General features: G+C 40.7%; 3 protein-coding genes across 3 annotated transcripts; 1 reads left to right on the forward strand and 2 right to left on the reverse strand.

Annotated features, from left to right (window-relative positions):
- Positions 1-1,077: 1,077 nt before the first annotated feature.
- Positions 1,078-3,874, reverse strand: LOC146985941 (uncharacterized). The gene is made up of 2 exons (XM_085779428.1): positions 3,729-3,874; positions 1,078-2,765 (listed from the first exon to the last, which is right to left on the reverse strand). Exon 2 carries the CDS (start codon positions 2,756-2,758, stop codon positions 1,796-1,798), a length of 963 nt encoding a protein of 320 aa, XP_085635554.1. The 5' UTR covers positions 2,759-2,765; positions 3,729-3,874; the 3' UTR covers positions 1,078-1,795.
- A 1,322-nt stretch (positions 3,875-5,196) lies between these two features.
- On the reverse strand, positions 5,197-7,162 carry LOC146985942 (uncharacterized). The gene is made up of 3 exons (XM_085779429.1): positions 6,942-7,162; positions 6,747-6,849; positions 5,197-6,124 (listed from the first exon to the last, which is right to left on the reverse strand). The coding sequence occupies exons 1-3, from the start codon at positions 7,040-7,042 to the stop codon at positions 5,756-5,758; spliced, it is 573 nt and encodes a 190-aa protein (XP_085635555.1). The 5' UTR covers positions 7,043-7,162; the 3' UTR covers positions 5,197-5,755.
- An 8,629-nt stretch (positions 7,163-15,791) lies between these two features.
- Positions 15,792-23,866, forward strand: neto2b (neuropilin (NRP) and tolloid (TLL)-like 2b). Its single transcript, XM_085779427.1, has 12 exons — positions 15,792-16,127; positions 17,567-17,623; positions 17,809-17,967; positions 18,572-18,820; positions 19,020-19,067; positions 19,248-19,375; positions 20,012-20,113; positions 20,371-20,497; positions 20,876-20,989; positions 21,481-21,611; positions 21,694-21,786; positions 21,869-23,866. The coding sequence occupies exons 1-12, from the start codon at positions 16,118-16,120 to the stop codon at positions 22,316-22,318; spliced, it is 1,668 nt and encodes a 555-aa protein (XP_085635553.1). The 5' UTR covers positions 15,792-16,117; the 3' UTR covers positions 22,319-23,866.
- The last annotated feature ends 135 nt before the right edge of the window (positions 23,867-24,001 follow it).

Genomic DNA, 24,001 nt, shown 5'->3' on the forward strand with positions numbered 1-24,001 from the left:
TAGGCCATCAGAGTCCGTGGAGAGGACAGGAAATCAGCATTGTTTATTGAGCTGAAAACCTCTGGTATGACAGGAATCACAAATATTGCAAATCAGCTTCTTATCTATTCTCGGTGAGCATCAAGAAGCAGCTAACTGTACGCTTTACCAAAGGCAAGCTTGACTGAGATCACTGTCTAAAGTGTGCCTCTCCCTTTCCATGGGGACTCCTCTGTGTGTTGCCAAAACCATGGGACTTACCCGTTTACCATGTTCTGATGCGTTGACTGTTAAAGTTCGATATGACTGAAGAGGGGAAAAAGTTTATGGGGAACTACACACAAATTTTGTATATACTGTATATATTTTATATATTGTCAGCAGTATACTGCATTGTACATCTTGATGACACTGCAGGATTGTTAGGTGCTAAAGTTCCTGTCACAGTGGCACAGTCTGTTATTTTACAAAGTTTCATTTTTAGGCATGGCCTCTCATACCAGTTCACTAACTACTTTGTCAAAATGTTGGGATAGCAAGCCAGCGAGGGCAGAGGGAGTGTGGTGGGAGAGGCATGTGAGGAGCAGATTTCTCATGGACTGCAACACAGTCACACTCGAGACTTTTGACCCAGGCCCCCCGAAAACCTCCTTCCTCTGGAAAGAATGTGGCCTCGTCTCTCCCCCTCCTCCCCCTTCCTCCTCCTTCTTCTCTCGTCTTCTCTCCCATGAGACTGTGAGAAGGCGCTGTCTCTTTTATGTGATCTGTACTGTGTTGAGGCTGGAATTTGATTTCCATATGTGCTCTGTGCTCCCATACATGCACTAGCATGATCTGTCTAACAGTGAAAGCTCAGCAGTTGGCACTTATGTATTGGACTGGCTGAGTCACATTCCTCATTAGAAATAAAGGGATGAGCTCACAGCTACTGTTTATCTGAAGGCTTGTTGTTAGACATACAAGCTAATGAATGCTAAGCATCATACCAACTTGCCTTTCTCTTGACCTTTGTATTTTTCGTTTCCATTCTCAACATCATACAGAGTAACATGTTTTATTATTGTTGAAAAAAAAAAAACAGGGTGGGTGACTATGACACACATGGAATAATATTTTTATTTTTTATTTTTTTTACAAGCAAGCTACTAAAATTTCTTTTCAAAATTACATTATTATACTGACAATACAATAACCACTCCTGTTATTGCCAAGTCCAAACATGAGTATGTTAAAGCAAACATGTTTATAGGATACTTGTATCCTTTTATATCATCAAATAGTGTCCACCTGTGGTTGCATTGCTACTGTCCCCTGCCTGTCCTTTTGCACTAACTTATGAGTTATCCACTTAAAAAAAACTGGTACTTTTCCCTCAATTGTTTTCATTATCCCTCATTTTTCACTATCAGGTTGTGATATAAAGGTACCTTTTTGTTCAAGTCCTTACATGAAATACATGAATAGTCTTGCTTGGTGAATTTGCATAGAGGAAGATCTCTGTTGTCCATTAATACACTTAAGTACACTAATATCCCCTGTCCTGTTTAAGCTATTTTACACTTCACCCACACACAATATATGGCTGTATACAAGTATGAAAAAACATGAATGTATCAGTATTTAGTTTTGGGTTAAAGCTGTCCCAGAGTTCACTTGGCACATTTGGTTCATTTTGAAAAAGAAAAAAAGCAGTTTGACCACACAGGTGAGGAAAAGAAATTGTATCTGAAATTCTTACAGACATCATGTGAAAGGTAAAGAGGGTTTCACAGAAAAATATCCATTCACTTGCTTCATGAATTCTCGCCCAGTGGATTCACATCAGCTCAGTAGGCGTGCTTATGTCTGTGACGAGAGTGTCATCAGGGATCTTGACATCACTGGGAATGAGGTCAGCAACAAGGTCATTTCCTTTCAGCTCTAGGTTCTGTAGAAGTCCACTAATGTTTTCCTCATTGACATCACTCACAAGCTGCTCCAAATTCTCTGCAGCCTCCACCTCTGTCGGCTTTTCCACAGATTCTGTTGTTTCCTCAGGCTTTTCCGGCTCCAATGTGGAAATCTCAGCAGCCTCGACGCTGCCTTCGCATTCCTCGGCCATTGGGATGTCTGAGGGCTCTTCTGTATTATCTGGGTCAGAGGGGGAAGCGTTAACCTGTTGGGGAGCGTCATCGCTGACACCTAGGTCCACTAGAGGGGCTGAGACAAGCTCTGGCTCAGGGAGAGACTCTTGGTTAGCCATGTCTGTCTGCTGCTCCAGAGACTCAGCAGGGACCGGTGCTGCCTCTGAGATGGGTTCAGGTACAGCTTCAGCCTCAGCTTCTGCCTCTGGTTTTGAGGTAGGCTCTGGTTCAGGAACAGGTTCTGGGGCCGGGGCCGGGGCCGGTTCTGGGGCAAGCTGAGCATCGGCAACAGGTTCTGGTTCTGGAGGTGATGGTTCACTGATTGAGACCAGAGGCTCCGGTTGGGCTGGTGCTGGAGTTTCCTCCTTTGGCACAGACTCTGGTGCAGCATCGTTTGGTGTGGCTGAGGCAACAGGGGCCTCGACCTCTTTGGACTCTGCCACACATGCTTCAGTAGGTAAACACGCCACTGGTGTCACTGGCTCCCCCACCACCACATCTAGATTCTCTGTAGTGGCCTCCTGAGTCTGCGCCACAGCAGACTCCTCTGCTGCTGGTGGAGGAGCTGCTGGCTCCTGTGCAGCCCTCTGTTCAGTGGCAGCAGTTTCACCACTGCTGGCTGGCGTGTCTCGCCTTCTGCTGAACCTGTTTCCCATGATCAACCTGTTGTCAAGTTCAAAATGAGAATAGTCGTTTTTAAATAATTAGTCAACAGTTTGTTTGTAAAAAGTAAATATGTACTGTAACATTTAACTCGATACTACATAAAATTCCTGTGGTTGGTGGCACTGTGTTAAGTTGAAGCTGATGTTTTACTTCCAAATTCATGGATACACAATTGAATTGAGTTACATAAACAACAAAAAAGTATTTTTAAAAATAAGAAATACAATAAAGAGGGAATCTTTATTTTAGTCAAATCAGGTTTTTAAGTTTATTTACATCAACTAGTTGGGCAAACATATTCATGTTTGTGTGTTTTGGTACATTATGTTCCCTTGAAGCTTTCCTGGACTGCATGTACACTGTGCTGTGCTGTGCTGGGAGGAGAGCTGTGTCTGTGTGGTGAAAAGTTTCTGAAGTGCCTGGGGATGATTTGAAGTTTAAAAGTTTGTTTGATTCTTTCTTTCTTGTTTGCTTTCTTTCTTGTTTGCAGGTCACCTCACGGGTTTGCCCTTTAACTGCATGAAAATCCTGATGAATACTAGACAAGTTTAAACGTGCTCTTCACACATTAACCCCTAAAATATAAAGGAAAAAGTTTCTTTTTTGTTGTTATTGTTTTCTTTATTGCATTTTCTGTTTATTCTATATCACAACCACACCTTATTATCCGTCTGCCAGAGCCTTGATCTCCTTTACCACATGCAATTTTATGTGTAATCATAAAAAATTTTGCCCTGACAAATATAATGATGATCATAATTTAAACCGCAGATAATATCATTTGGATAATTGCTTATAATTGCAAGTCAAAGCAAAACGAACAAAGAAACTCTTGCTGACGACCCGCCTCCCTCCCTCTGCTGAACAAACTGTTAAAACTCTCCAAAGCGCAGAGGTGAAAACAACTCCGGTGATAATGAGTAGTGAAAAATATGGAACAGGAGCTAATGTGCAACCAACCTTCAGGACCTTTCTTCGGTGCAGAAAAGTAGAAAACGCAGCAGACGATCTCGCACTCTCGACTTGGAGAAGTCCGCACGTCAAACTGACTGTGCAGCGCACCAGCTGCAGGACAGACGGAGCTGTGCAGACGCTGCTGCTGCTGCGCACGGAGCGCGTTCACGTCCTTTGCGCGCCACCGCCACCACAATTGACCAGAAAGCTGCACTTCCTTACTCAGATTGGCACGAGTCTCTTCAAAGATGTAAGTAAATAATAAAACCTTTAATTCAAACTATGTTTATAATGTACCACATTTCAATATAATCATAGGGTTTAAAATGATCAACATTAGAGGTTTTTTGAACTGATACCTGTGGGTTTTGTATAGGCCTAATACAATGTACAAGTAGCCTAAACATGCTGGTCAGTTGGTTGAATATTAATCCCGTGACACATTTGCAGAAGTTGACAGGGATTCCACTCAAAGCTCACTCATGAACACCATCTAGTTGATAATGGGGTAAGTTTGTGTTGAATACTTGAATTGATGGGCGGATTTATGGAGTCTAAATGTTTGTCATCTCTCTGTTTGTCATATTGTTGGTTGTTTTGGTTTTTGACAATCTGAATATTAATGTGCAGGTCAAAGATCAAAGGGCCTCATCAGGCTTCAGTTCTATCTGCTCTGGCCATGAAGAGTCCCACAAGGTGCTGTTTGTGGATTTCTGTGTTTCTGCTGCTCATCTTCATTCAGATGATTACATCCCTGGTGCTCTTCCCTGGCGTGTTCATTGCCTCCAATGATGCCCTCATCGGTCCCTTTGAAGCCGAAAACAGCAAACTGTACTACCTAACTCTCTGGGGAGCTGAATTTGAGATAATAATTGACATTATTTCAACAGTAGTTGTCCTGGGTTTGTACGCTCCAGTGGTGCTGGTGGCCTTTGCCCTGCTGGCAGGGCTGTTGACAGCCTACGCCAAAGACAGAGCAGCACTGTGGTTTAGTATGGCCTGCCAGGCTGCATCAAGCCTGCTCATCCTGACTGGCATTATTGCTTTTCTAGTACTCAATCAGCCGTATGTGACCTGGGAAGACATGACCCTCTGGTTTTATGTGTGTGTGGGAGTGCAGGTTGAGCTGGATATAACAACTGTGTTGACCTGCGTATTAGGGAGGAGGCTAACGTCTGATTGGAAGTAGACTGATTCAAACTGTCCCTACACAAACACCTCAGTTGGGTGCGTGCAATTGCTTGTGTGTAGTCATTCTCACCTTAATCCAAAGGAAACTTTAATCATGAAGACAAAGTACTTGAGGCGGGTATAACTAACCTGTGTGTGTGTGTGTGTTTTTTTTGTAAACATTACATAATATTTGATATGTTTTCACTATATCATCTCAACCATGGGAAATGCTGGCGAAATAAAAAATATATATAGCCTATCAATGACCTGTGATAGATAAGATAACCTGATAAATGTTTTAATAAAATGTATTTCAGTTCCTTCCTTTTGTTTAATCAACTAGAACAGGATGTTAGCTCTAATATAGTAAATGCACACACAAATGAAGATAAGAACATCAGAGGCTTTAATCTGTGGTGTTATAAAATCAAAAACTGAAGCTGCTTCACTGAGACCGACTCCAGTGCAGAAATGTTGTTTTTCTTATAGCCGAAGCTACAATATTGTGCCCAGAGTGGAAACTCTGCATAAAGTCCAATAGTTTGCCCATAGAAACTTCAGAAAGCATTGGACTTATGTACACACAGCTGTGGTGAAACAACCACAAAAAGCATCTACACCTCATTTTGATGCAAAACTGTTGGTGATTAGTATCTTTCTCCATGTCCACTTTCTACTGCGCTGTGCCAAAATTTTACACAGTAGTAGCCTATCAATTGACGGATCAATGATTGAATTTGTAGATTTATGGAGGAGCTGTGTATATTTACATGTGCTTACTGACTTGACTCGATTACAGAACATAGCATTCCCTTATAAAGAGAAGATTGTTCCTCAGTGGTATTTGATGAAGTTCATCGTCAGGTGAAAAAAATTTCTCGCACAAGCCGTAAGGCATCATCCTCCTCTTTTGCATCTGTTGGCGTCTGAGAGCGCTCCTCCTTTTTCTCAGCCTCCAGTTCACTGATTACAGCACCACTGTGTTTCTGAACTGGTCCTGACCTCTGTGCCTCAGGTTCCTGAAGCCTCTGGTTGTTGGTATATGGCAGTGTTTCCACTTCAGTAACATCCAAGTCTGTTTCTGAAGTGTATGCTGCCGCCTGGGCCTCACTGCAGTCGGAGGACTCCTCCTCTGCAGCCTCTCTCACTGCCTTTGGTTTTGCCTTTGAAGATGCAGGTTTCTCCTTGATCTCTGCAGTGGTGTCTTCTGCCTTGTCCCAAAACTCAGCCTGTGTGGGCAGAACAAGCACTCATGATTTATAGGCAGTGGTTCAGCCACAAATAAATGAGCGGTATGAATCAGAACATTTTTTACATAGAAATTATCTGCACAGTATACTAATTAGAGCTTTATGGAGAAAATGTATGGTGTGTCTACTTAATTATATAGTCCCTTTGATGTTCACATACAGTATGACAAACATGTATTATCTCATCATTTTTATGCTTCAATCTTCACAATTTTCATGGAAGTTTACAGAAAGAATTATGTAATCTGGTTTCTTCCTCTGGCTAAATTAAGTGGATGAGCTTATGCAATGATTTAAGAGAGCTGATTTTCTATGAAACAGTTTGACATTAATTTATCTTGGTGGGCAGATGATCAAAAACTGAAACTGCTGTAAAATTTTGATGTGTTTACGTTTCCTAACTTATTATGGCTTTATATGGATTGTTAATTTAGTATTTATTTCATGTAATAACTGCTTACTTCAGTTGAAGTTTATACTGGTCCAAAAATCTTATAAATTATGCTCTACTAGTTTCTACAGTTTGGGATTTGATGTTCAGAGTTTTTTCAGTTTGGAAACATGAGCCGCTTTAAAAGGGAGAGAGGAGAAACAGCGCCACCTTCTGGTCCGTGGGAAGAGCCACATCCTCGCCGGCACCGTGGGTAAGAAACGACACAGCAGCGTCCACCAGCTCCTTCTCGTTCATGCAGTAGAAAGCAGCTCTTAAAAACACAACAGTGCGGGTTTGTTCAACAGACTCCACATATGAAATCACACATAAACCAGACTCTCTTTTGTTACACAGGTCGTTTACCTCGCTGCTTTCCGTTTTCTCTTGCTCTTCAGCGGCTCCTTCTCTTTCACTTCCTGCTTCTTTGCCATCCATGACGGCAGCGCCCGGTGTTTGTCCGACATGTTGGATTTGTTTTAAGCACACGCAGCTTTTTACAACCACGCGTCCATCCCCTCTAACACTGCAGTTGCGTCTCTGTATTATCCACCATTTAGTGAACAGAAAACCACATCCATGGTGAAGTCCCGCGACCACAGAGACCGACTGAACCACTAGCGCCACCTGGTGGGCAAACAGCTTCATGCGCCATCAGAAAACATTCAGTAGAACACAGACCATCCTCAAAATAAGACCCACTTGTTGGCTATTTAATACAGAACATATTCTACTTTTTGGTAATATCTTATATAATTAACAGAATCTGCAAAATAATCAAACTAGCCTACATAATGCAGATCTGTGCAGAAGTGGAGTTGCAAACAGCATGTTGCTAAGGCAGAATGAGGCTATAAAGGTTCTTCTGTGGTTTTGTTTTTAAGTGACATTACTGCTAATAATTCTTTCTACACAATTATTATTATAGCCTAACTATTAAATTATATGTTTAACATAAATTATATGTTTTTGTGTGGTTTGGAGAATATTTAAGGTACAAGCTACTGACATAGCCTACCATCATTTTCAAATGCCTCGCTCTCCAGTCTTTGCCTATCCTCGCTCACTCGCATCTTCTACACAGCAGAGCACACTTACATAAACTCTCTGTCTCTCCCACACACAGACACACACACACACACACACACACACACACACACACAGACACACACACACACACACACACACACACACACACACACACACACACACACACACACACAGAGTACAATTTGTTGTTGGAATTAATCAGCATCGCAGCAGTGTAGGCTACTGTGCTGTGGTGTGTAATTAAAACTGTATTGCAATTGCAAAGTCCTATCATCTAAGGTCACATCTTTCACCGTGGCCTTTTTGTGATCTGAGATTGTTCAACTTAAATTTGAAGTGTGTCTCTAAAAGTCTTCCTGCTTTCTTGTTTCTACGTCACAAATTTGGACTGGTATACCAAGGGTCTTGTTCTTCAAAGAAATTACAAGAAAATCTATTTATTACTTTTGCACTTTCTTCCCAAGTTACCTATTGTTTTATGCCCCTTCTTTGCTGCTGAAATGTATTCTGGGTATGTGAGGACATTCAGAAGCTCTATCCCCATGCCGCTTGGTCGATGGCCAACAGCAGTTAATCCACACCAGTCTAGTCTTATGACACATTCCCACTTCTCCCTATCTTCTCCTTTCTCTGTTCTTTTCTCACCCTCTTTAAGTGTGATATTCAAAGCAACCTTGTATCAGACTCTCACTTTCTGTCACTTTGTACCCAAAGCTGCCGTCTCTCACTCAGGCATTTTAATTATGTCTCTAAAGCCCCTTCCTACAAGTGCTTAGGCTTTGATTGCAAAGACCAGCTTTGTATATTTGACTAAATTAAAAAGTGGGGAAGAAGAGAGGGGAGGAGGGGCGGGGGGACTCAAGGCAAAGAGCATGTTAACGGCCAGATGCATGCACAGTGTCATTTTCCCTAAAGTACTCAAGTTCAGCGCATTTTAGGAACAGCAAGTAATCAGATGGTTGAACTGGTTTCACAGTAAAAAAAACAAAACATGTTTCATGTTTTTAAAAATCCTGTCGTTCCTAAAATCCGTTTCTTTTTTTATATGATGCTACTGTACAACTCATAATATGAGCAAGCACAAACTGATAAATATTAGCCTAGATTTAACTGGTTTGCCGTGAAAGACACCACTTGTGTAACATGAGGGTCCCAGACAAAGCTCTACCCTATCCATCTTTTTTATATCCACCACAGTGTGGTGGTGTTTCTAAAAAAAAAAAAACAAATACACAAAACATCATCATAATTAACTCTTTGCTAAAATCACAAATTCTTAATAAAAAATCAGCTAAACATTTAAAAAAATCTTTGATGAACCTTAAGTGGCACTGGACTCATCCTCGTCCAGGCTTGCTGCCACATCCACAGATCAGTCCATGCTAAGAAGATTTCAGTTTGCTACTGCAGTAAAGCTTGTCACTGCTCTACTTGCCTGCTGACTTTGTGGGTCGAACACGGCCAAGATGTCTGATCAACTTAGAGACATGGGAGCATCAGCACTGTGGCGTTGTTGGTTTTATACCGGGATGAAGAATCTTCCTTTTTAAAACATTGCTATATTGTAATGAACCCATTTTTTAAATCATAAAATATAGATTTGCAAAACACAATTATCTCCCAATATTGATTTTTAATTTTTGATAGGGCAGAAGACACAAATGATCCAAGTTGAATTTTGACTTAATCTAATCTATATCCCCTCTTGTTTCCCACATCCTCCTCCTCCTCACATGTTATACAGAGGGTCCTAATTGGTGAGAAGCAGACTAATCTTTCAGTTGTCTTCCTGGGTTTAATCGTACTTTGCGTACTGTAAGGGTCATTACCATTGGCCATCTGTTCCAGAAACATCCTTGTGATTGGCCATATGCTGTAAGATTTAGGAAGAGCAGAATGTTTAAATTGAATGAGGATATCCCACTGCACTGGTCGTGAGGGGAGTGGTGTGTGATGGAAATGTTGCCATATATTTTGACTAGTGACGTGTTTTGGGAACTACAGTATAAGGATAGCAGGTCTGAGAACATCTTGCTCACTCACCCATTGACTGACTGTTCATGCGGTTGTATGTATGTGACTCCATTCATGAATGCTTAGGCTATTAAAACCCAGGAAAGACAGCTGTCGTGTGAAGACTTTCTTTTTAAATTCTTTATTGAATAGATATATAAAAAAAATTTACCACCACAGGTGTTATCTGTTGGGAGAGACACAAGATCATCTCACTGTGGCATCCAGGATCACATTAGTACAACAGTATTCACTGATGTGGAGTTTGGTAAGAAGTAAAATACGATGCAACAAGACACACAGTCCAACACCTGAGGAAAAGAGGAAGTCATTTTTAGATGTAAGCCGACTGTCAAGATCCCATTTGGCTTTGATCACTAAAACACATGGGAGCCAATTATTCCCTGTATAAAATTATGTAGAGTGCAGTAGTCCAGCACTCATTTAATGCATTTATATATGACTGCTACTAAGTGCACTTGATTTAAAGTTGCAGTACATAATGTTTCTATCACATCAACTGGATATGCGTATAAATACTTACTCATTCCTGTTGATATCTTTGCTTTTTTAAAACAATATATATATTTTGCTAATGATACACAGCATATAACTTGAATATAAAAGCTTTTTATTAATTTATGACTCAACTTATTATGTTGTGCCAATTTTTCTGAGGTAACACTTAAGGCTGTTGAAATAATCACTGGAAATACAGTGTATGGCATCATGTCTTGTATTTTTGCATAAAATTAGAAAGTCTTGCTTTAGTTTCCTGAGCCAACAGGTAAACAGTGAGCAATCCATCCAAAATCAGCTCATCAGCTCCCCACATATCCCCTCTCCTCGCCTACAGGGCACTTTGCTAAAAATGTTTTAATGACAGTGTCTTTAAAACATTTTTCTTTGAAAATGAGGAAGATGCCTCAAGGATCAAATTCCCAAATGCCATATCCCAAATAACAAAATAGCTTGTTCTTCTCCCTTGAAAATATTAATTTACAGTTGTATGCGGTTCTGGTTTGATCTCAACAGGAAGCAAAATACTTGAAGAAAAAATTAGATTAAATACATTTCCATCTAGTTGCATGAAACTGAAGGTTTGCAAATGACAGTTTTTTGAGGAACTGAATGCGTGTGCAACATCACACACACGACAGACCATATGTTAGTTTGAATTATTACATGTATGATGCCACTGTCTATGGGAGCTGAGGATGAGCATGAACAGATTATGGAGATTGTAAAGTAGAGAAGTACATGCTTACAAATATTTTGAAGAACCAGGATTGCTGTGAAAGTCAATCAGGGAGCTTAGTCTCAAATGTAACCAACCAAACACATCTCACAATGCATTTTATTCAGGGGTGTTTACACAGACTTAATACTTGTTTTCTGACAGGAGATCATTTTTCTTTCCTCTCCTTTCTTCTCTGTCTAATCTGTTGTCATGGGCTAAAGATAAGAATGGAGTTTAGCAAGAGCCCTTCCTGCTGAATGATATCACATGTATCTAAATCTGTCTAGGACCAGGATATTTGTATATTCTCATTGACTGGGTCTTCAGGGACAGCCTGGTTTTGAAACCTACGATGACCATTATGTAAGGAATCATCTATTTGGATGATTAAAATTCTAGTGAAATGTAATGTATGTGTCAATAACAATCAATCAATCAATCAATCAATCAATCAATCAATCAATATCCTTTATTTAACCAGGTAAAAAACTCATTGAGATTTAAAACCTCTTTTCCAAGAGTGACCTGGCCAAGACGGCAGCACACAACAGCTCAGTTGCACATCACACAAGACTCAAATAAAATACAATCACACATTTCAGGAAAACATGATTATTATTATTATTATTAAACATGACGCAATCACACAGTCCGATTGAGCTCAATTCTCTGTCTATTATAACATTATATAACATTTTTGGTTAATGCCCTTTAAGGGGAAAGTAAATTATGCATTAGGTGCGTTGAGGATAAGGGATTTTTGCGACACTATATGACCTGTGTTTGAGCTCCCAGCTGAGTGTAGGATTTAACACAGTGGACTGAGGGGTGATTAGTTGGAACATAATCTACAGTTGTAACATCAAATGCTTATGGGCCGAGCACAGGCTATAAAATCTGTCGCGCTAAAATGTGTTGGAGAGGACCAAAAAGAAAAAAAAAAAGGAAAAAAGAAAAACAAATCAATGTGATGATAAATAAGAAGTCACTGGGAAGCAGTAATCTGTTCCACCCTATTAAAGTCGGGACTTGTAGGCTACTGTGCTTCCTCATCAACAGTAATAGGCCAAATCCACAGGGATTTCATGCCAATCACAGGCTCGTGGTGGTGTCTTAATGACTTTTCCTCGGAAGCTGATAAAAGTGCTTTTCTTCTAAATTCAGCAATCTGTTGTGTTTCACTGCGACAAGCAGATCGAGCAACAGTGGCACGGATTCAAAGCAAGTCCAGATAGTGTATTACTATGTGCTTGGAAACCTCTTAACCTCGTTGTGCCATGCATGGAACGTCCTGCTGTGTAATCCCTGACCTTAAAGATGACCCTGTCCTTGGAAGCTCATTGTTCTTTTCAGACATGCAAAATAATTTCCAATACAAGACACGCAGCTGGTCATACATGCATATGATGCATGCGTGTGTACTTTAACAGTAAGGACATTAAAAAAGACAGAGTGAAGAAAGTGTGCAGCCCTGTCACCTGGCTCACTCAACCATAGACAATGCCAAATTAAAGATGTTAATTTCGTCCTTAAGCACATGCTAATAGGAGCAATCACTTGCCTGGGTAAGACTGCAATTAAAATTCTAATTACAGTTCTGGTCCTGCAAATGAACAATGTAGGATTCATTGTCCTCTGTCAGTTCTATGCTGCAGTCTTGGCCTTCTTTTGATCGCGATCTGCTCACAGAAAAAGTTGTTATATGACAAAGAGATGTCTGATTATCTTCACATCACAGTTGACCTCTTTTCTCAAATGTAATGCATGAGTCTGATCTACGGCTGGTTGAGCTTTGTTGTACTTTTTTGGATTAGGGTTATACGAGACATTGGCGACTGTGCAGCTACTCTTTGTTATAAGCTATTTGGTGCATTCATATCAGTCACAATGCATTACATACTACTGCAACAAAACTGTATTGTGTGTTTTGAAAGTTGGCACAACGATTTTACCATTAGCTCCATGATGTGGTTTACCAGAGTTTTTATTGTGTTTACTGATTTCCTTCTGCAGAAAAAGTTTGTCCACGCAGTTGTCGAGAAATTGTAAATGAATGAATTTCTCATTTTTGAGCTTTCAAAAAGTCCGACATGAAAACAGCCCTTGCTGATCTTAACCTCACCATAAGATCAGTCGTTTGAACAAGATGAGACTGAAAGGGATTGTTTTGCCAAAATAAATACTAATAGCTCCCTACAAAACTCATCAAAAGTTGCATTTCAGTTTTGTTGGTTTTTTAGGGAACATTGTGAAAATGGTGAACGACTGTTTTCATCAGCTTGTTGATTAGTTGGTACAGGGAGAGCCAACACCACACACATGCAACACCCAGAGAAGTGATTTTGTACAACATTGTATTCATAAAAATGACAAGGCTGCAGCAGTTTGCATGAAGGAGGCAAATTTAGGAATCAAGGACAACACAGTTTTACAAAAGCTCTCCCAACATTACAGTAACTCAAAGGGGAAAACACGGTATTCCCACTGGCATCAGGTTTTACTACAACACAAAGCTTCCCCGCTACTTGCAGCAGCAGCGCAGGTAGACGGACCAGGAGATTTTGTCTTTTGTTTTACTTTCATCTTTGTCTCTGTCAAACCTAGTGAAATCCGATGCTTCCCAGGTCCCTGATTGCCTAAGAAGAAGCAGGGAAGACACCAGCCCTGTTACCATGGCAACAGATGCAAATTTCAATACCTTTGATGTGCAGTAAACAAAGGTGTATGTGAACCGGTTTGCTAGTTTGCATGTGTTTTTACTAGCGGCTATGTGACACACAGACAGACAGACAGATGGTGACCTGCAGACAACTGTGGCCTCTGGTCATGACAGCAACAGCTGGTTTTGTCCATCGAGGCTTGTTGACGACCCGTCACTCGCACTTTCTCCGAGTGGTTCAAATGTCACGCAGCTTAGGATGAGACAGTGTCTGAGCAGTCCTGCCCAACCAAACACGTCCTATAAAATAAATGATTCATGCGTCTCTGAGGCAACACTCTCACTTTATCATCAATCATAAGGGAACAGTGTCATTTTTAAACACGGGCCCAGATGATGCAACTTTATGATAGCGCCTATATTGTGTGGGTGAGTTTGTTCATCTCCTGCTGAATTAATTTACCCTGAGGTTGTTACTGCAGAGGAAAAATTGGTCCCACCTTACTGAATAATGATGGCCTTGGAGACTTTGAAAATGTGGCCAGTGGGTTTTCTGATAGGATGTGTAGCTTTGTGGATTGCCGGGTCGCTTGAAGTTTGGTGGCTGCTGTTTTTCTTCTGTCTTACTGAAATTGTTCGTCAAGTTTTATGTGAGAGACGTAACTTCAAAGAAAGAACGATGGAAGAAATCATTATCGTGAGAAAAAAATAACACGCATAATGAGTTTTCAACTTAAATTACACAGGTTGGTTGGAAAGGATCCACTTTTTGTATCAACTGCTAGTAAACCATGGTGCAAGCTCACTAAGTATATTCACTTTACTATTTTACTTAAACCTTTAAGTTGTTGTATTCTATACTTTAAACTTTTATTGTAATCCAGAAGGAAATATCGTACTGGTTACCTTACAGAAAAATGATTTTTCATATACGATCAGTTTATGACATTCATTTTTAAGATTACTCAGCTCATGAATATACACTACTACATCCGTAACATTATTTGATAATTATACTGCAGAGACCAAAATTTAGATTAGTGATTATATTTTGCTGCTATACTTCTGCACTTTTAAAGTGATAATATGTAACTTCTGAAAGAACTGCAGTCTTCCACTCATAAATCAAAAGTTGAATTCAGAAGCACAGCAACACTGCATGGCCCAATTCAATGCACTGGTGTGTGTGTGTGTGTGTGTGTGTGTGTGTGTGTGTGTGTGTGTGTGTGTGTGTGTGTGTGTGTGTGTGTGTGTGTGTGTGTGTGTGTGTGTGTGTGTGTGTGTGTGTGTGTGTGTGTGGGGGGGGGGGTCTGATATGACGAGTAGCTTGTGGTTACAGTATAATTACACAGCAAGTATCAGAGATGTATGACTGTGTAACTGACTGCTATGACTCGTTTATACATGTATCATTCTGCCATTGTCTAGTAGTCATAGTGTGACAAATGCCTCTCATATCAAGGAGGGTATTCTATTTAAAAGATACTTCAAAAACTGTTTTGTAGAAGGCTACAGATGCATACGACCACACAAGTGTGAGTGTAAAAGGCCAGGGTGCATATTAGACTTTATCACTTATTTAGACTCAGGCATCTGTCAGAGTGAGATTGCCTTGGGCTGCCAGGAGCGCCCTTACATCGTCCAGAGCCACTGATTCAAAGCAATTACAATCAGCTGCTGAGGCACGAATCTGCCACTGAAAATTCTGACAGGTTGTGTTGTTAAAAGGCAACACATCAAAGGAAAATCTCCATCCCACCAACTCTTGGCTTCCATTTTCTGCAGCTCCAGCCAGCATTTTTTTTTTTTAAGGCTGCGGGCACTCTGTGTCCTTCTAGAAAAATGAGAAAAGACAACAGTGAATGTGCCCTGCTCCCTGCTCTGCATAGAAATGCACACAGGAATGTAATGTGTGACTGTTTTATGCCTACTGAGCTCTTTGGCACAGGTGTCCAGTGTGTGTGTGTGTGTGTGTGTGTGTGTGTGTGTGTGTGTGTCCATCCCCTTCTGGACGCTTGCCCTGTAAGAGCTAATTAAATTAAAATAAAATGTTAATTCATAATATAATTCATGAATATGCTAGACAGGCTATGTGAGGATTATCATAACACTTATAACTCATGTATGATTATGCACATGCGCAATCATCTCTTCCCCCTTCTCGCGCCAACTGAGCCCAATCTTAAAACAGCGAGCAGCCGCAGACAGATCATCTGTTTATTTAAGAGGGGAAGTCTCAGACTGATACAGACTTGAGCTCTGCGGTAGCAGAGTCTCTGCGCATGCAGGAAAACTCTGCTCATCTGGTTTTGTTTTTGTTTTTTGTCTTCTTTTTTTTTTCTCCACAAGTGGAGACCGATGATAAATCAGAAGTCGTTCATCAGCGCTTTCTTTGCCCCAGAAACCTCTCGCTCTCACATTGACCAATAGGATGAGGATGAAAAGGTGAAAGTTGGACTTTGGAAATCTGTGGTTCGAACATTCGCCAATCCGGACCATTGATTTAAACGGGCAGAGGGATGTGAGGGATACACAGCTGGTTAAGTTTGAAACCCAAAGCCAGAAAATTCTTCTGAGAGGATGCATGTAGGTGAGTGGAATTATTCATACTCGCGTCGCGTGTGTGTTTTTTTAAGAGCGTCCAGTGAAACGGTGACTTTTCCTGTCTGTGTCTGGAGGAGTGGGTGATGTAGGAAAGTCATGCTTTCTAATCGAATCAGTGTGTGTGTGTGTGTGTGTGTGTGTGTGTGTGTGTGTGTGTGTGTGTGTGTGTGTGTGTGTGTAAAATTAACTCCGATATATGCAGGTTTGATTTGATCCGTGCCCAAAAGTCACGTATGTAGATGTGCGTGTTTTTTTTTAAAAGACCAAACAAACTTTATGATCGGTGAAACATGACAGCGTAGTTCAAAACACACGGAACTGCCTCGCTAAATAGTATTGAAGGTTTCTCTGGTCCAACATTCATGGTGCTGAAGTGACAGCTCCTGCACTACGTTTTTCTACTACAATTATTTATGTAGGCTTTTTTTTTTTTTTTTTTTTCATTTTTGCTTGAGTAAACTAAAATGAAATATTGTTCCCCTTTGCACCATGGGTGCAGTGGGCAAGTGACAGGGGGAGGATTTAAGCTGCTGCTGCCTCAGTTTTTCCTCCAAACACACACACTGAACACAGTGGAGGTGGTTTGGTGGAGAGAAAAAAAATCATTGGACAAAAACCTGGAGCTATTGACTTTGACACAGTGGGTAAATGTCACGACATTTTGCTCTGTCTGCCTTGGCTTCATTGTAAGATGTGGTTAGTGACAGTAGCCTACTGCAAATTCTCATTTGGGGTTTTCTCAAGATTAGTGGGGATAGAGGGTAATCCTTGGATCTTTTAAAATTTACTTTACCATAATAACACACAACAACATGGAATAAAACATTAAGAGGCCTGTGTGAGCACAAGTAAAACATCATCAAGAAACTAAGTTGTCGGACACTAATCAGCACATACTGTAGTGTTCGACACTGCTGCTCTGTGACTTGTATGTCACGGGACGTTTACAGCAAAATGCCAACACGTCAACTTGCCACTTTGGTTAAAACTCAAAGCAAATTTCAGTGTCCCGTTGCCCTCAGGCTAGATGCCCTGCCCTATTTAGGTCATATTTTATGTAATGGCACAAATGTGGCACAAGACGTGGTTTCATGAAGCAGGGATGATATTTCATTTGCCATTGATCATTCTTGCACTCAGCAGCACATATGGCAGTCAGCAGATAAACAGCCCCAGCTCTCATCCGCTGTGATACATGTAAACATTTGGATGCAGAGATAGGAATAAAGCAGAGGAAGCAGCATGTCTTTACTCTCTTCCTGTCAGGTGTTTGAACTCCACACCACTGGCCTGTCGTGAAGATTCAGGGATTCAGAAAAGAGAACAAGCAAAGGCAGAAACCCTGCTAAGCTGTCTCTCCCTCATCCTTTTATTCCTGGACTGTGACCCTTTCACACACACACACACACTCACTTCTTTTTACAGTCTGGATATTTCTCCTGGTCATTGAGGAGGGATTTGCCCTGGCACAGAAGACTAAAGGTAGGATTGATACTTTCATTAATGGATAGACCCTTGTTCTAATTTAACTACAGACTAGTGACATTATAACACAAGCAGGTGCACACAGTGGTGTCTTGCTGGGGTATCATTAAGTGTATTTTTTCTCTAAATTATGATTTACTGTCAGAATGTCATGTCTCAGCTGGATGTCATTTCACATGCAGATGGCGGAGCGGGATCAAAAGCAGCTAAATCTTCTCAGCAGTCACAGAGCTCTCGTCACTGTGGGAACTGGGTACGAAACACAGATGGAGGCACCTTCAGCTCCCCCAACTACCCAAATACGTACCCTGCCAACAAAGAGTGCCTTTACGTACTGGAAGGTAACCAACAATATATACCTGAGGCTGATTATTTCATTTTGATGAGCGGTGTCTTATTATATTATTATATATATATTATATCAGAGTCCCTCTGATATAAACAACACTGTTTCATTTTCTTTGCGTATAAGATTACTTAGAATTCAATCCTCTCTTCCTTCAACGATGGCATCGTTACATCACTCATATAAACTGATCACAAATGAAGCCCTTTTTTTATTTCTTGGCTTCAAAGCCAATTTCTGACCAAGTTAATATGTGCAGTCTTGAAGTTTTCCCTGTGTGGTTGTTAAAGCACAAAGCACTGGCAGGTGATAACTTTTTCACAGTTGTCTTATCTCATTATCTCGCGCTCCAGAAAGGATATCAAACTCTGCTGTCTGTCTGTGTGTCACTTCCCCTGTAATTGCAACAAGAGCTGACAAAACAAAACAAAACAAAAGTCTGATTTACTAATGCAAAAAAAAAAAAAACAGCAACACTGAGGGAAATTTGAAAGGATTTTTATTTTTTTTACCATCATTTTTTTCACCGTTTTTATTTTTCTTTCTGCCTCACCTCTGTGGCAGTACAACTGACTTACCACTGTGCTTCCCTCCCCCAGCCCTGCCCCGCCAGAGAATAGAGCTCCTATTCGACGATGCCTTCTACATCGAGGCGTCGTTTGAGTGTCGCTTTGACCACATCGAGGTACGGGATGGTCCGTTCAGCTTTTCGCCCCTCATAAATCGCTTCTGTGGCTCGGCCAATCCCGGGCTCGTCCTCTCCAGTGGTCGCTTCATGTGGATTCGCTTCTTCAGTGATGAAGAGCTGGAGGGGATTGGCTTCCAGGTCCAGTACAGCTTTACTGCAGGTGATGCACACGCAGTGGGATGGTTTATTGGTCCCTGTATGGCAATGTCCTCCCTGCACCATTCTGATACTCACTGAATGTTCATGCGCGGAAATAATACTTCAATCAAATGCCTCTTACTGGCCAATCACATCTCTGTATTTGGACTGATGATGCCTCTCAGTGTGACATCTCTCTCTCTCTGTGATTTCCCCTCAAGACCCTGAATTTCATCTCCATGTGGGAGGACTTCTAAACCCTATCCCAGGTAGTAGAACTACATACTTATTCAAATCATTTTTTACATTAACATGTGATGCAGACTCATGGCTATTTCCCCTCACCACCACCACCACCACCACCACCACTAATCTCCCTCTTCTCTCTGGTGTGTTTCCACTTTCTCTGCCTGATATTGATATTTCCCTGCTCTCTGTCTGTGGGGCAGATTGCCAGTTTGAGCTGACTGGACCTGACGGCCTGATCCGCTCCAGTCAGGTGGAGGAGGAGTACAAAGTGAAGCCAGACCAGGCAGTGGACTGCATCTGGACTATACGAGCCCCAACAAACAATAGGGTATGGCATACTACAGTGTTTTACATCAACATTTTTCATTATTTTCTTTTAACATATAGACCAAACAATTAATCAGTTTGTCAACAAAATTAATGGCAGATTATTAGATTAATGGGACATGAAAGATAATCAGTAATTGAATCATTGATTGCAGACCTAATGTAACATTTTCGCCATTTAGCTGATATTCTACATTGTCAGTGATATGAACCGCACAGGATGACAATACAGGAAAGAAAGGCTGAGAAAGTATGAACCAAAGGGAGATTAGAAAATAATACAGTAACACCTTTTGTTGAGGAGAGGGGATGTGAATTATTTGGAACCAATGGTTGAACAGAAGAGTTTCCTGTCTGCAGTGTATTATACATCCTCTATATCTCTTTATCTATTGTGATGTGCGCTTGTTCCACATACTTAACATTATCATAAGAATGTGGATTTGAGATTCATACAACATAAAATGTGTTTTATGATCAAACATACAGTGCATCCAAGCTGTGGATGAAAAAACTTCAAATGGGACTTGTCCACATGTCAGAACCTCATACTGTAGCAAAGAAAAACACACATAATATCATGAAAAAGTGACTAAATGTATCATATACTGTATCTCCTACACATTGATTATTCCAGATTTACCTACGATTCTTGGAGTACCAGATGGAAAACTCAAATGAATGTAAGAAGAACTTTGTGGCTGTTTATGATGGCAGTAATGCCATTGAGGACCTAAAGGTAATATAATTTATGTTCTGAAATGTACTGTAAAATGATACAGTGTATTTTATTTGCGGCACATAGTATTTTTTTATTTTATTCTTTCAGTTCTGAGTTTCTCTCTCCTGATACAGTGCATCTTTCCTTGTCATGGTTGCACCTCTTTTAATATCACATTTCAAAGAGAAATATATAGCAACTGTTCTACAGACCTTGGCCTCAATGAGACTGCACATCCAAGACTACGAGAGAAAATAATGTGTGGTTTCTTGCAGGCTAAGTTTTGTAGCACAGTAGCTAATGACATCATGCTGGACACTGGTGTGGGAGTAGTGAGGATGTGGGCTGATGAGACGAGCCGTCTTAGCCGTTTCCGCATGCTGTTCACATCTTTTGCTGACCGTGAGTTTCTCCTTCAGTTACTCTTAACCTCTGTCATTTTAATCTTTTTTCTGCCAATGTCCCATTTGTTTAGTTGCTGCTGCTGTGAGATGGAAAGTACAGTGTGTGGTCTGGACTGCAAACAGATCTGTAATAGCACTCTCTTGTGTTGTCTACTCAATATTGTGGGTTTTAAAAGTAAGGAAGCATTAAACTATATAATGTATTGTAATAGTACTCCTCATGAAAACACAACAGTGTAGTTATAATTCAATAAGTACTTGATAAACAATTGGAGCAGAAAGAGTTTCAGGAAATAATGAGTTTCCTCTTACTGTTAATTTGCTTAGCTGTGACAATTTTGCCTTCGTCACAGATACAACTTTGTTTATGTTTCAGCACCCTGCTCGGGCAGCGCATTCTTTTGCCACAGCAATATGTGCATCAACACTTCTCTGGTATGCAACGGCATCCAAAACTGTGTCTTTCCCTGGGATGAGAGCAACTGCAAAGGTACTCTAGTTGTGCCAGAACACTTTGTCATGTTATATAAGATGATGCATGTCATGCCTGGCTTTGGTGTCACATTGACTCTCCTTTGAGGATCCTTTTTCTCAAATATCCCTGCAAGTCTTCGATGTAATTTTTCACCCCGAGTCCTACAGAGCAGTGAATGTAGGTCAGTGTCGGGCACTACAGGAAATTCTTACAAAATTTCCTCCTGGCAGAGAAAGCAGAATGTCTTCATCTTTGGCACCTCTCCAACTTAAGAACCTGAATGGCCTTTTGTCTGATAGAAACTCTTTAGCACCTTGGTTGACTGAGATGGCTGTTCATCAGTGCCTTGACTCTTAGTGACACCTCTGAACTCATCCTGGCAACCAAAGATAGAGAGAATCCTGACAAGGATGGCAATAAGTAAATGACTGATATACTTTCAGGGCACCTGAATGCCGTTCATATTTATAACCCTCCTCATCCCTCTCTTCATCTCCGTTATCCAGAGAAAAAGAGCAAAGGTATTTTTCACCAGATCACAAAGACCCATGGGACCATAATTTGTGTCTCTACGGGAGTAGTCCTGCTGCTCCTCATTGTCTCCATCCTGGTGCAAGTCAAACAGCCACGAAAAAAGGTAATAGACAAGTTACAGTTATACTACAAAATTTCAGTGTAGAAATAATTAATTTATCAAGCTTTTTTATCATATTTTAAAGGTGTTGGTACGCAAGAATAATCTGTTTCAGCGTGGCGACTTCCAGGAGGTGTTTGATCCTCCCCATTATGAACTTTTTACTCTCAGAGACAAGGTTAGTTTAATCACTTTGATCATTTTTACCTTAGCACAGCCATGTTCTTTAAAAAAAAAAGTGACAACGCTCTTCTTTTTAGGAGATGTCTGGGGACCTTGGGGAGCTATCAGAGGAACTTCAGTCTCTGCAGGCGCTCAGGAGATCCTCATCAGGCTCCCGCTGCATCCATGAACACCACTGTGGCTCTCAGGCCTCTGTCAACTCCATCAAAGCCAGTCAGGGTGCGCACGGCCTGGGGAGGGGATCCATGGAGCTTCCCCCTTTCAGAGGCGACTTCCAGAGCACCTTACCTCCCTTCAGGGACTTGAACAGCAGTCTGCGTAAGAAGAGCTGGCCTAGTATGAAACCAGGCCGAATGCAGAGCCATCACAGTATGGGGGATAGAGCACTGGGACGACAGGATAGAGTGATGGAGGAGGATGAAGAGGAGGATGAGGATGGGAGGTACGATGTTTATGTGCGTAGAGCAGGAAGCCGAAGAGGGAACTATGAAATGGCCCAGCAGAGATCTTTGTCCATGGACTTCTGAAAAGAAAAGACGAGTTTGGCACCTTAAATACTACAGCAGCAGTTTTTCAATCACTGCCACAGTTTGGAAGAGGTCACACATTTACAGGAAAGAGGAGGAAGAAACTGCCAAGACGGTGTGACTCAGACACATCTCACAACTGCCAATGCTGTGTATTGTTCTTGTGATTGATATGTTTTGTTAAATACATTTTACTGTAAGGAAATAGATTAAGAATAAGAGTAGGCCTGATAACACTTCTGGAAACAACAGAAAGAAGAAATTAAGAATAAACAATAGAGGTAAAATGACAATTTACACCGAAGCAGGTGCACGTGCGTCTGAAAGGATGAGTCACACAGGTGCGCTGGAATTTCCCCCTTAAAGCTGCTTGCCAAAATGAAGTGTTTAATCATCCACTACTTCACTGGCACTCCTGTCCCATCAAAAAAACAAAAACATCAAAACAGTTTCGCTATGTTTTCTGAGTGTAAACAGATTTAGTAGTCTGCAATAGAGGCAATTTACAGATTATTGTTGTTTAACGAGACCAACATTGAAAAGGGGTTAAAGGTCCATGACAATCTGTTTGTCACCACAACATAGGGCCTTTTGACAGGTTGCATTAACGGACTATTTCTTAAATTTTGTTTGTCGTTGATGATAACCCAATAAAGATCAGATAAAGAATCTGTGAAAATTGTTCATATGATAAAGAATCTGTGAAAATTGTTCATATTTGACATTAGAAAAGTAGGAAGTATATCACAAATGACCATAAATGTGTCCGTTGTGTTGCCTTTTCTCACATTGGCACAGCTTTGTTGTTTGTTAGACCAACTGCTACATAACCTTGGGGCTGGAGGACAGAACACATTTAGAAATCCAGCGTCATTTCTAGGCCACAGCCTCGCAGTTTAGTCAGCAAATCTGTAGGCTTCATGTATCATATTCAGAAAATTCACTGGGCAGATAATTAATGGAGCAACTACGCGTATGCACAAACACATGAACATGCAGGCTTGTTGCTACAGGATGGGCACTGTTTGTGCCAGTGAACCCTGTCATGCAATTAGTGTTTGAAGTATAGTCTGATATGTCCAAGAATGAACAAAATCATAAGAATTTAGCTCTGTGGGACTTTCTGCACATGTTAAAAAGAATAAAGATATGATCGAACAGTCACAAATACTGTTAATAAGTCATTCGTAATGACTCATTAACTTATTAGCACTGGACTGAGCAATACGTTTATCAGGAAGGAATATTTTTAAAATCTGTGTCATGCCCACACTGTAAATTTGCTGAGCTACTTTTAAGAACACTGTGGCATGTCGTCATTATTTGTGTCACAATATGTATGACTAGTATATCTCATACACATATAATGAATATCCGTGGAAACTAAAATTAGGCGAATAAATGCAGGAGACACCGGTTGTAAGGTTTTTTTTGTTACAGTAAAACAATATCACATTTGGATCTGTGATAAAAGCTCAAGTTATGATCATGCAGAAGGTTTTTGTTATTCTTGCCACAACTGAATTCATATTAAACACATGAAACAATTTTTTTGACAGACGTATCTCCAATCTATCTCTGTGTATTATCAGCCTGATTCAACAGTGCAGTCATTATCTGTAACCCTGTTATCTCAAACCCATGTGACTGACTATTATGGTAATCAGTAAAGGTAAACTGTGC

This window comes from Trachurus japonicus, chromosome 6 (assembly GCF_045865225.1).
Source record: "Trachurus japonicus isolate A0001 chromosome 6, Traja_1.0".
In the NCBI taxonomy this organism is placed as follows: Eukaryota; Metazoa; Chordata; class Actinopteri; order Carangiformes; family Carangidae; genus Trachurus; species Trachurus japonicus.